The sequence below is a fragment of the Aulostomus chinensis genome, chromosome 3, assembly GCF_037954235.1.
Source record: "Aulostomus chinensis isolate RoL2024-O1b breed Wild chromosome 3, RoL_Achi_v1.0, whole genome shotgun sequence".
Taxonomy (NCBI): Eukaryota; Metazoa; Chordata; class Actinopteri; order Syngnathiformes; family Aulostomidae; genus Aulostomus; species Aulostomus chinensis.
The window spans coordinates 32,073,320-32,087,433 of NC_141322.1; the positions used below are offsets into that span (position 1 = coordinate 32,073,320).

At 46.7% G+C, this 14,114-nt stretch overlaps 1 protein-coding gene across 2 annotated transcripts in view; it reads left to right on the forward strand.

Annotated features, from left to right (window-relative positions):
- The window catches only part of grm7 (glutamate metabotropic receptor 7), a 149,567-nt gene that overhangs the window by 58,130 nt on the left and 77,323 nt on the right, over positions 1 to 14,114 (forward strand). For both annotated transcript variants that reach the window (XM_086200453.1, XM_086200454.1), the window contains exon 2: positions 8,636 to 8,852. In XM_086200453.1, coding sequence (XP_086056579.1) covers positions 8,636 to 8,852 — 217 coding nt within the window. The remainder of the gene's footprint in view (positions 1 to 8,635; positions 8,853 to 14,114) is intronic.

Sequence of the window (14,114 nt, forward strand, 5' to 3'; positions counted from 1 at the left end):
ATTTTACTGTTATTACATGAGGTATTACTACTATTACTATGACTACATGAGATATTACTGTTATTACATGAGGTATTACTACTATTACTATGACTACATGAGGTATTACTACTATTACTATGACTACATGAGATATTACTGTTATTACATGAGGTATTACTACTATTACTATGACTACATGAGATATTACTACTATTACTATGACTACATGAGATATTACTGTTATTACATGAGGTATTACTACTATTACTATGACTACATGAGATATTACTACTATTACTATGACTACATGAGATATTACAGTTATTACATGAGGTATTACTACTATTACTATGACTACATGAGGTATTACTACTATTACATGAGGTATTACTACTATTACTATGACTACATGAGATATTACTGTTATTACATGAGATATTACTACTATTACTATGACTACATGAGGTATTACTACTATTACATGAGGTATTACTACTATTACTATGACTACATGAGATATTACTGTTATTACATGAGATATTACTACTATTACTATGACTACATGAGGTATTACTTCTATTACATGAGGTATTACTACTATTACTATGACTACATGAGATATTACTGTTATTACATGAGATATTACTACTATTACTATGACTACATGAGGTATTACTACTATTACTATGACTACATGAGGTATTACTACTATTACTATGACTACATGAGATATTACTACTATTACATGAGATATTACTACTATTACTATGACTACATGAGGTATTACTACTATTACATGAGGTATTACTACTATTACTATGACTACATGAGATATTATTACTATTACTATGACTACATGAGGTATTACTACTATTACTATGACTACATGAGATATTACTGTTATTACATGAGATATTACTACTATTACTATGACTACATGAGGTATTACTACTATAACATGAGGTATTACTACTATTACTATGACTACATGAGATATTACTACTATTCCTATGACTACATGAGGTATTACTACTATTACTATGACTACATGAGATATTACTGTTATTACATGAGATATTACTACTATTACTATGACTACATGAGGTATTACTACTATTACATGAGGTATTACTACTATTACTATGACTACATGAGATATTACTACTATTACTATGACTACATGAGGTATTACTACTATTACTATGACTACATGAGATATTACTGTTATTACATGAGATATTACTACTATTACTATGACTACATGAGGTATTACTACTATTACATGAGGTATTACTACTATTACTATGACTACATGAGATATTACTGTTATTACATGAGATATTACTACTATTACTATGACTACATGAGGTATTACTACTTTTACATGAGGTATTACTACTATTACTATGACTACATGAGATATTACTGTTATTACATGAGATATTACTACTATTACTATGACTACATGAGGTATTACTACTATTACTATGACTACATGAGATATTACTACTATTACATGAGATATTACTACTATTACTATGACTACATGAGGTATTACTACTATTACATGAGGTATTACTACTATTACTATGACTACATGAGGTATTACTACTATTACTATGACTACATGAGGTATTACTACTATTACATGAGGTATTACTACTATTACTATGACTACATGAGGTATTACTACTATTACATGAGATATTACTACTATTACTATGATTACATGAGGTATTACTACTATTACTATGACTACATGAGGTATTACTATTATTACTATGACTACATGAGGTATTACTACTATTACTATGACTACATGAGGTATTACTACTATTACATGAGGTATTACTACTATTACTATGACTACATGAGGTATTACTACTATTACTATGACTACATGAGGTATTACTACTATTACATGAGATATTACTACTATTACTATGACTACATGAGGTATTACTACTATTACATGAGGTATTACTACTATTACTATGACTACATGAGGTATTACTACTATTACTATGACTACATGAGGTATTACTACTATTACATGAGGTATTACTACTATTACTATGACTACATGAGGTATTACTACTATTACATGAGATATTACTACTATTACTATGATTACATGAGGTATTACTACTATTACTATGACTACATGAGGTATTACTATTATTACTATGACTACATGAGGTATTACTACTATTACTATGACTACATGAGGTATTACTACTATTACATGAGGTATTACTACTATTACTATGACTACATGAGGTATTACTACTATTACATGAGGTATTACTACTATTACATGAGGTATGTCTTGTGTTTCAGTGTCACAACTTTAATCTCAACTGAATTCATACGATGTTTTCAAGGGCCGTTGGAAGTTTGACAGTTGCCTGTGTTTTTAAAGCTTGTGACATCATTAATGGTGCCGTTTTTGTGAAAACTCTGCGTCGCTTCCTGGAAACAAACGGGAGCTCACAAATCCACATTATCCGTCGAATGTGGGACACAAACAGACTGATGATGCAGGAACCTTCATCCCAGCCAATCAGAGAAATGTCAGAGCTTTCACGCGCTGCTCCGCTTTCATCCCCAATTTACTATTCCAGGGGAGCGCCCAGCTGATGAGGAGGCCCAGAATTACAATGAGAGAGAGTTGAAGCGACTCGGAAGATTAGACGAGAGGGAACAGGAGACGTGAGGGAGAGGAGGGATGAGAGCGTGGAAGCGTGCAGCGGGGGGGCGGGGGTTCTGCTGGTGTGACTCTGGTGCTCAAACACGGCCGCGTTAACCACGACGCAACAACAAAATGTTGATTATTTCTGTGCTGTTAGCAGGAGGTCCTGATGGACGCCATCGTTCTGTGCCTGATGCTAATTTTAGAAAATAGAATCTTTCTACATTTTGTACCGACATGAATATGTAAAAGTAGGAGGCAGATTCTAAAACAAATAACTCATGGAACTACAAATACATTTACCACTGTCATGATGAAACAGTAAAATTAGCGCGGCGGAATACCAGTCAGCGCCAGTTTGCAGAGTCTGAATACAAGTCAGCAGAAGAGGGTCGTGATGAGCCACTGAGGGGCGCTGTCTCTGTCCAATGGACAGAGTGGAGTGTGCAGTGCTAGGGTTTAGTTACATTACTTTACATTGTATCATTGCTTGTTTGAGTGACAGCAGCTGGAGGGGCGTGTCTGTGTGTGTGACAGCAGCTGGAGGGGCGTGTCTGTGTGTGTGACAGCAGCTGGAGGGGCGTGTAAAACCAGAACTGGTTCATGGTGGTATTGTGAACCTCACGACTGTGAGAAAAAGAAGGTGGTTTCACTCTCAGTCGCTCCATGTGCTGCAGCCTCTTCAGTGTGCCTTCAGTTTTTTTAAAGGTTTCTTTGTTGCCTAGCAACAGATGTACTACAGCTACAGTAGTCGACAGGGTTTTCCCCAAAGCCCAGAAAACTGCAGTAACAAGCTAATGATGCATCAGTCGTAAAAAACAACTACATCCACACCAACCTGCTGTTTGAGATGAGAATATTGTCTCTGGAACAATCCCAAGCATTTCCAGTTTGGTATTTGGCTCCGCCCCTGTTGTGGACAACTCTGAACAGGGTTCCAAATGGCATTAACCTCAGTGTTACCAGTCCCAGTACAAACGCATCTTATAACCACTAACAAGTCCGCCATCAAGAGAATCTACGTCCCCTCACCTGCCCGTGACACTCAGAACCGTAGTGATGCTCTGCATTCCTCAACTTCACAACATCTGTATGCAGCCGTATTTGCGCTGTATTCCAGAACTTGATGGTAGCTAAGAGATGCGTTGCTGGTACCGGTGCCACAGCGGCTCCTCTCTGATCCTCCAGCTAGAGACCTGCTGACAGGTGAGACTGACTGGACATCAGTGTCCCATACAAGCCCTCATAGCTGAACAGGACAGAGCAGAGCTTCCAGCAACCAGCTACCAGCTACCAGCTACCAGCTTCCAGCTACCAGCTACCATCTACCATCTACCAGCTACCAGCAACCAGCTACCAGCTACCAGCTACCAGCTTCCAGCTACCAGCTACCATCTACCAGCTACCAGCAACCAGCGACCAGCGACCAGCGACCAGCTACCAGCTACCAGCTACCAGCTACCATCTACCAGCTACCAGCTTCCAGCTACCAGCTACCATCTACCAGCTACCATCTACCAGCTACCAGCGACCAGCGACCAGCTACCAGCGACCAGCTACCAGCTACCAGCTACCAGCTTCCAGCTTCCAGCTTCCAGCTTCCAGCTACCAGCTTCCAGCTTCCAGCTACCAGCTACCAGCTTCCAGCAACCAGCTTCCAGCTACCAGCTTCCAGCTACCAGCTACCAGCAACTACTTGTACTGGAACTACGTAGAAGTCGTCCAGGTTTCAGTAATTAATGAACATCCAGCATCTAGTTGGATATTCGTTACAAATATGAATAATTTTTGTCTAATAAGCACTCGTGTTTATTTAGTCACAAATATGGGTTTGACCTTTTGAGGTGTGTGTCCCCCAGTCCTCCTTCAGTTCCAGTCCGTTGTCCCTAAGAGCCCCCAACTCAAGCGCTGCCTGCCCCGTTGTAGCTACACTCCTGCAAATTAAACAATCTTTCACCACAAATGTGTGTGTCAGTTTAACCTGCTGGTTTTACCAGAGCTCGAAGTGCTCAAGTGTGTGCAGGAGAAGCACCAGCGTCACAACTACCCCAGCGTCCACGCGCCTACCTTCAGCCCAGGCCCACACCCTCGTTACGGAGCGTGACGCCTGGACGGTGCTCGGCACCATATGTGCCGCATCGGCGCTGTCAGCTCGATTTGGTTCAGAGATCACATGTCCCACATGATGCCAGATGTTGCCTGCTGGCTAATTCATGGAGAGATACGTTGGAGATCTACGAGCAGCAATGATGTAACACGCATGACTGCAGCCACGCTCGCGTTCATTCACACAGAGTTTAATCTGGCTAATTAAGGTTCAGAGCTGCCCTGCTGGAGAGCTGGTCGCCATGGTAATTACAGAGGCTCCTACTTTGATGAGTGTTATTAAGGTCTTATTTAATTGTTGGCAGCATTCACTTCAAGTGCTTCCAGCAGCTGCAACACAATTTCATTTATGTTTTCTAATAAATTGTCTCATTTTTGAACTGTTTATTATTATATTTTACTTCTATAAGGACACATTTTATGTTTCTACAAGTTTGTGGTACCACAAAGAGTTTGTGGTATATTTTCACTCATTATCTGTCTGTGCAAACGCCTCCACTGATAATTCCATTCATTTATTTCATTTTGGCTTCATTCTCTCCAGAACCGTCGTGATTGTCTTTCCTGAGCGTTTACAGCTGTGGGGACTCATTTTCCTTCCGTATCCTGGTGGGAGGGGGCAGGGGAGCGATGGTGGCTGAGGCTCCAGCAGGGAACATGAGCTCAAGGCTCACACTGCCTCGTAGATTAGCCATGACTGTGACGACTTGCCGGCCGTCCCTCTCCACAGACCCTCCGAGATGTAATCGGCCTGCCAGCGTTCAGATCTGTCAGTGTGTCAGCGCAGATCGACACGTCACACAGAATCAAGCTTTTCCATGTATGACACCACAGCACACTGACGAACAAGTACAGATACTCCTCTCCTGACACGCCCTGTTGTTTATGAGTGAGTACGGCGGCGGCCCTCTTCCAGCTAGTGGTGTGGTCACGGCGGTGGAGCTGCGTTAGCGCCCCCTGTGTTGGAGGGAACTCATCATCTGACCGTTGAAACAAAACTCATCCATTTTGCTTATTTTGTCTTTAGGTCATTTTTTAATGTTGAGACTAACTAACCTGCTTTGAGAAGTCCACACGATTGTGGTCAAATGTACAGGAAGTTGTCCTATTAATGCTCCTACGACTACTAGTGCTACTACAACTTATTTATTAAGTTCATCAGTATCAAAGGATTTGTGACTTTATCTCAGAGAAGCAACGCGCACACACACACACACACACACACACAGCCATGCTGGTAAAGTGGCTGCATCGTTATTCAGAGCCAGAGGACAGCGGCTGACGGCGCCGGCTTGGCGGTGGTCTTCTGCAGCTGCTCTCCCCTCATCTGCAGATCCACCAGATAGTTGTTCTCATTTGCATATTCGTCTGATTCTCTGGCTCAAACCTCCGCCCTCCCTCACCTGCTGATGATGAGAGGTGATGGACATTAATTCCACCCCCTCTGTGTGAGCAGAAAGGCCAGAGGATGCCGGCACTCCCAGCTGTAGCAGCCCGTCCCCCAACCTGCTTTAATAGACATCAGCATTCAGCAGGTCAAGAACTTCTGGTCGGAGGCGCACAGAAATGCCAGACTGAAATGTCACTGATGTGTGCTCCTTGCATCCCAGCGGCCCCTTGGCTGCCTTGCTCTGTCCCCCTTCTCCATCGGAGCAGCTCCTTACTCAGGTGTGGGGAAGCTTCTGGAACCAGTTCCGGGTCTCTTCCTGCTCCCTCTGTCCTGGATCACCTTCCAGCCCTGTGGGGCATCAGCGCTGGCTCAGCCGTCACCTCCGACTGCACATTGGGTTTTATTGTATCTGTTAAGATGCTGACCTTTGGAGGGCGACCCCAGCATGATGGAGGATGGCGTATGAGTCCAGTCTGTCAGGACGCAGCGTTGATTATCCCTAATGATTCGCCATCACCTTTGTCTTACTCCTGTGCAGGTGTGTGGTCTCCCTGTATTTATTTTCTGGGAGAAGTGTCAGGAGCCTTCAGGCTGGGGCAGCGTTACAGGCTTCAGTCACACTGCCGTCGGTCACACCTGTGGACATCACACCTGTCTCCATTTGCATTACACGTCTAGCGGCACACGGTGGCTCCGCTGTGAGTTGGAGCTGCTCTGTGTCCTCTCTGAGGTCCTGTCACTTCCTGTCTTTACCGTGGCTGCTGACCCGAAGGTTTGGTTCTGAGGAATCAGAGTTTCTGCTGACGTCGGAGCTGCAGAGTTCGCAGCAGCAGGACGCCCCCTCGGTGGACTCACTCATGCAAGCCACCAGTGAGCCCCCTCAGCAGTCCCAGCGACACCAGTCAGCTGGCCGGGGTTCTCCTGACCCGACACCTCAGGCGGCCGGGTTCCACCTGCTGATTGTATCTATTTAAGAAGGAAAGCAGAGGACCGTCTCCATGGAGACACTCCTGTCGAATGGTGCGTTTCAGTCACACGGCAACAAGAATGGCTGTGGGTGTCTTTTCTCAGCTTCACGTCATCAGCATCTGCACCTCCTCTCATCGGCTCTCACCCTGCATGGTACTCACTTCCTCTCTGGAGGACATCTGTGGTTCATGTTGATCGTTTCAAGCATCCCTCGCTCCTCCTGGAGCGCCAGGGTGAGGAGGGAAAGATCTTCCCTCATGATGAAATGAGTCCTGCCCAAGTTTGAATTATCATTCAGTTGAAATCACAGGAGCAAACTGCCAGACTGTCCAGCATCGGCAGCAGGAGCAGCAACAGACCTCAAGACCTCCGTACATGACAGCACGGCGAAGGGCCGGCACCGTCCCGCTGTCCTGGGGACAGTAAAGTAATGACTACTGAGAGTCCCAAGTCCCAAAGAAGACTTTCCACTCGCTCCATGTACAGAAAACTGCAGGAAGACAATCTGAGCGTGTGCGATGGGTGCCCTCACCCAAGCGTGCTTCTCATTGGAGGAATTCAAGTTGTTCCAGCTGTCCCTGGTCTCCCCTCTTCAATGACACACCTGATCAGCAATAATTGATTCAAATATCTGCATTCAGTTAATTGATCAAGTGTTTCATGATGATTTAATTTCTGTGTTTGTTGGAAGACGAGATGGAGGGGGTGAAAGTGTTCCTGGTAATTACAGCGAGGCGGTCCGGGGTCAGGGATTATTAGATCTCCGTCCATCAAGGTTACCGCTAATGTGCAAGAAAAGTTCAACCCTCGTCCCCCAGGAGAATCTCTGCTCAGCCTCCTCCATGTCTTCAATTAGCCTCCGCACCCTCTGGAGCAGATCTGCTCTCACTCCTGGACCAAGTCAGAAACTCTCAGCGTGTTCAAGTTAAAAGTCTGATGTGCGGCGGGGGGTCAAAGTCCACGCCGGCTCATTATGTTTGTTTTCTCTCCCATGAAAATAAAACAGACAAAGATCAGGAGAAAATTGGATTTTTAAAAAAATCCCTGTGCTGCTCACACACTTCTGAAGACACTTGCAGGAACTGGGCTCACCATCAGCTGCTTATCTGAACCTTCTCCTTATTTTACTTCTGTTACCACCGGCTCTTTGGAGCTGCACATCACACCTTGTTTACTCAACACCGCAGTGATCCGTGTCCTCATGCAACACTACAGTGGAGAGCAGAACTTTTCTCTTCTGCCTTCTTCCTCTGTGGGAAAACCTCACTTTAGTGCAGGAGTCAGATGTTATTGTCCTCACTGAGGCTGAAATACAGAGAAGAGCAGGGCAGGGACGTAGGGAGGTTTGCAGTCCAGCAGGGAGGCAGCATGTCAGAGTCCAAGTGTTTATGAGTGCCAGTGAGTGTCTGTGTGTGTGTGTGGGGGGGGGGGGGGGGGGTGTATGCGTGCATTGCAAATGTATGTTCATTCACCTCCATCACCGTCTCTGTGTCCAGATCCCTCAGATCAGCTACGCGTCCACCGCCCCGGAGCTGAGTGACGACCGGCGCTACGACTTCTTCTCCCGGGTGGTCCCTCCAGACAGCTTCCAGGCTCAGGCGATGGTGGACATCGTCAAGGCGATGGGCTGGAACTATGTCTCCACAGTGGCGTCTGAGGGCAGCTACGGGGAGAAGGGAGTGGACGCCTTCATGCAGCTCTCCAGAGAAGCAGGTAAGACGCAGCTGACGAGCACAAAGGTCAGCGATGAGGTATCCCAGGTTTACTTCCTGGAAAGGAGGATTGCTTTCATCCAATTAGATCAATTAAAGTTCCTGAGGGCAATGATAAGTCCTCTCAAACACACTCAAAGTCACACACACATATACATACACATACAGGTCCTGCTGAACTTCTAAACTACTATAAAACCTCTCTCCAGAACTGTGATTTACTTCTGACAAACGGACCAAAATAACTCTGAAACGATGACATCACAGTGCTGATTTCTGCAGGTGGGAATTCTTGCTTTTTCACTTCTTCCCATGAGATGAGAAGGAAAGCACTTTGAAAAAGCTGGTTTTCTGAATGGAGTTTGGCTCGGGTCAGCTGGTGTAACTCTGGGATTTGGGCACTTTGTCTCAGCCAGCGAGGGAGGTCGTCTGGGCCCAAACATGGAATCTGACCCTTTAGTAAAGACGCACAAAGACGTATGGATGGCGCTTGGATGAGTGTGCTTCTGACGGTCCAGCTGAGTGGAGTGGGCGGCTCTTCAGCGTGACCCAGCCGACCTTGACATGATCACATGACCCCGACTGAGAGTTGGCTTCTTCTGTTGGCTTCGTCCCCCCGACTGTAAACTGATCAGACACGAGCTGCCGAGTCACAGCAGCTCGACGGCAGTTAATGAGCGCTTGTTGATTGTTCTCTCAATGAGCTCCGTGACATTTAGTCAAATGGGTTGACTCTTCACGTCCCACCAGCAAGGATGTGTCCTGACATTTATGTGCTCAGGTTTTTAGGGGGTTATTAAAGGACACGGCGCTGCAGGGGTGCACAGAGGAAGCTTCTCATCTGCTAGCTGTTGCTGGGTCGCTCAGCAGTGCCTGATGACTGATCCATCCTGGGAGTTTCATGACATCCATCGAGGCTCCACCCTCATCAGGTGATTGACAGTCACCTGTCATCAAATCAGTGTCTTAATTCATTCTTCAATACATGTAAACACAGGAGGAAGCGTTCCTGGTGATCAACATGGCTGCAATTTCACTCTCAGGACCGGTTCTAATCTGTCATCCATTCAGAAACATGTGGCACTGGTTAACCCTCTGTTAGTTCAGCCAGAGGTCAGGTCAAGAGCGCTGACCTGTCAGTGTGACAGCCATGTTTAGAGCGCCCCAGGGACGAGGTGCATTTGTTGTCCAACAGGAAGTGGACATCTCCTAGTTCCTCCACCAACAGGAAGTGGTCATCTCCTGGCTCCTCCCCCAGCAGCCAATAGGATTGCTCCATGTGATTGTGGTGATTGAACCAGTAAATCGGCTCTGGTGAACAAAAGTTGATGATCTTCCAGGTTCAGTTCATCAAGATCACCTTCACTAATGAACCCTCTGATGATGCTGGAAGCCTGGATGCTACGGTTAGCAGTGCTAAGCTAATGGTAGTCTAGGGAGGAGCTACACCAGGGTCACGTGACCTCAAGGTCACCACCACTAAGCTTCAGGCTCCTTGAGTGTCCCCTGATGACCTTTAATGACCTCCAGGACCTCCGTCTGCTCTGTCTCTCACTCAGTGTCAAGCTCAGGTTTTTAGGGCAAGTCTGCGGTCGTCTGCTGCTCCTGGAACACTGACACACCTCAACCTGCTTGTATCTTCTCCATCAGCAGATTTGGCAGGAAACTGCTGAGAGATATTTGCCTTGTGTTCGTGGCAGCCGAGCGGAGAGGGAGCGAACCGTGGCTCGCAGCTATTTGCCATGTGGATCGTTTGAGTGAGGAGAGTAAAAACTAAATAAATCACACGGCTGAAAAATGACCTGCAGCCACTGTTTGTTTAGCAGTAAACAGTTTTCACGCTCAGGTTTTCTTCCATGAACAGACAGCGTTGAGCTTCATAACAGCAGCATGGATTCAGGCCCAGGCTGATCACTGGTCTGCTCAGGGGAGCGCCGCCGCCCGCCGTCGGAGCGTTTTCAAGTTGGCCACGTTAACCTGCTAATAAGCATTGATTTGTTGATCTGATTTATTAATCCGTGCCTCTCCTGTTTCTACTCTCCAGTTCACTCACTTTTTGAGTTCAGGGCTAAATTTTCAATGTCCTCCAACCTTAAACGAGTCAAGTGACATCGCTGGTCTCTTCATGTTTCATCAGTTCTGCTCAGTGACCTTCACTCTTGTGTCACTCATCAGACTGACCAGCTGGCCGCACGTTTGCGTTGGTGTTTGTGTGGTTGGACGTAGACGTCCGTCCACAGCGCTGTGCGGCGTCTGGCTCCACCCACCATCAGTTCTGAGTTCAGCACAGAGCAGCTTTGAGCGGGTTCTTCTGTAAAGTTCTGACCCCAAACCACCGTCAGGGTTGCTAGCTTGCTGGCAGTAGCTACGTTTACGTTGTGTCTCTGCATTATTTCCTGGCTGCTCTCCTGTTGTTAGCAACGTTAGCTTCACCCCTGTTTCAGTGCTGCGTGCAGCTGCAGGCTACAGGGAGGCTCCAAAAATGGCGTCAGTGACGTTTCTCCTAACAGCTGTTGATGTCACCACTTCAGCAACAGGAGGCATCGATGGTTTTAGCATTTTTTGTTTTGCATTTGAAAACTGGTCCCTTTACTTGGGAGAGTTCTGCTGTGAGAGACTCCGAACCTTGAACCTTGAGCTGGACAAGCGCCCCTTGGCGTCTGCAAATGTCCGTTCATGTTTGCGTCCACAGGCCTCCTTCTTTGAGCGACCAACACGCTGATGAGTGCAGGTCCACTTGCTGTGTCGTTCACGCCCCAGCAGCGAGGGGCGGAGACCTCCGACTGAAGTCCTCGTCCAGTGTGAGCTCATCCTTGCGATGTTGTTCTTATGAACTCGATCACGTGGCTGCACGTCTGCGTTCGCTGACACTGCAAAGATTTGTTGAAGTGAAACGCCCATCAGAGGCGGTGGACCGGTGAGGACAACAGGACGCTTCTGTCTGTCATTGTCCAAACTCCTGCAGACCCCAACTTCCTCCTCCGTCTGAGTGAGTCTGGGCTGCTCTGCCTTGTCACAAAAGTTCAGTTGGCACAGAGTTGAAATATTCACGGCAAGCCTGCAGCCTGTGAGACGCCACCATGACGGCTCTCTTCCTAGGCGTCACATCTGTAATCAGCTGTAACAGAAGCTGGAAGTGGGGATCGTGATGAGCTGCGAGGAGGATTTGTTTTACAAAATGGGATATTGGAGGTTATGGTGATGAATAGTTGTTTTGCTGCAGCGAGACGCGTCGCTACATCTCTGAGCACCGTATGTTTGCTGCTGTGATTGATGGCTCCCTGCACCCGCCCGGACGCGCCATCACTCCCACGGTTACATGCCGGCGTCTGATGAAGTACAGTGAAACCACCTCTCTCTTTGTCCCCCGTCCTGTCTCCAGCTCGCTGGTGATAATCATGCCGTCACTGCTCACGGCGCACAGCGACTAAAGACACTAATAAACAGCTGATGGATGACATCCGGGATTCCCAGGTGATAAAAAAGGCAAATTAGACGCTGCATTTTCCAGCATGCAGCGTCTGAAATCCCAGCAGTCAAATGAATTTATGTACACAGACGGATGGAGGAGGACAAAGAGTGTCTCCATCAAGTGTGGACCAACGGGTGCTGCAGGTGTCCCTGGAGTGCCACCCCATCAGCATCCGTTTTCACTTCAGAAAATGTAAACGACAAAATCCTTGGTTAACAATGTTTGAATGCCTGCTCAGCAGAGTTTAACTTCCCAGAAGTTACTGATCAATCCATTCAGGCCCCCTGAGAGTCCAAGGCTGGAATCATAGTAGTAGTCGTACTACTACTACTACTACTACTACTACTGTGAATGTACATTTGGAGCATCTTTTAATCAGTGGTTGTTTTGTCAAGATGAAGCCAAAGGTTCAGCTGGTGTGGTCGAGGACGGTGAGCGCTGACCCGTAGCGAGGCGTGCTAACGTTAGCTGAAGCTCACGCTGACATCATCTCCTGTTTAACCACGGAGACATTTGAGTCAGCGGCGAACTCGACCCAATTCCCTCACCTTAGACTGTTCTTGCTGGTGGCTCAGCAGAGAGCGGGGGGCCGCCTGCGTGTAGATACAGTAGCCATCCATGACCAATCCCAGCTAGCCGGGCCAGTAGCCATGCCAGCTGCAGTTAGCGATGGCGTTGTCAATATCCCCATGATGCCAAATCATTCTGATTGATTTAAGGATGTTCTTCCACCTGAATAATGTTCCTGTCAGGCAGAATGTTTGCTCCAACAACACGTGAAGGTTCAGACATGTTGAATATTCGCTCTCGCATCCAAACGACACGTTACCTCATTCAGTGTTTGTGGAGGGTTTGAAGAAGGTCTCAATACTTTCAGGGAGAGCAAACGAAATTAAAAGTTCCTGTGAATGGATGAACCGAACATCATGATATTGCACCCCCCAACTTAAAAAACGATCATTTCACTTGTCAATAATTGACTTTATTAGTTCTGTTAGCTGATAGATTAGAGGTGATACGCTCGCGAGCGTCTCCTCTTTCATTAGCAGATACCAGCACACCATTGATGTGTGTGTGTGTGTGTGTGTGTGTGTGTGTGTGTGTGTGTGTCCATGCATGTATGTGTGTGTGCCTGCCTCCGTCCAATTAGCACAAAGACACAGAGGAACCTGGAGAGTTTATCGGCAGACGCGTCTCTTCCTGCGCTCGCTGCGAGTCGTCCCTCTGGACATCATGAAGTCAATTACAATCACAGCTGAGGAGCTTCTTCCCTCTCAGTTTGGCACAGTTGTGTCAAATATGATTTCCCTGCTTGTCTCCTGTGACATCATTTTACATGCAGGACAACTTGAGTTACCTGCTTGTGTGCAATCGCGTGGCTTTTTCCTACTGGAAGGAATTTGCGAGACTTTATTGGTTCCCCCATCAGGGACAATTCACAATTATGTGCAGATGTAAGCAGATCACCACTGCAGCCGGGGACTGACAGCCTGCTGAGTTTGTTTGACTGACAGCAGCTGGAGGGGCGTGTCTGTGTGTTACAGCAGCTGGAGGGGCGTGTCTTGGGGTTGTCTCCACCCGTCCTTTCTGAGCTACGTCTGCTGGGCATCACCACTCGACTTCAGCTGTCGGACTGATGCCTGGCCCGTTTTAGTAGATGTGATGCGGGTGAGCTGAGTCCTGCGGCTCAGATGCTAGCGAGGACACAAGTTCGATCCCCATGACCTGCTTCCTGGTAGCTTTGTACTTCCTCCTCTGTTTTCATTCTCATGCTGCGCTCATCACCTCTGC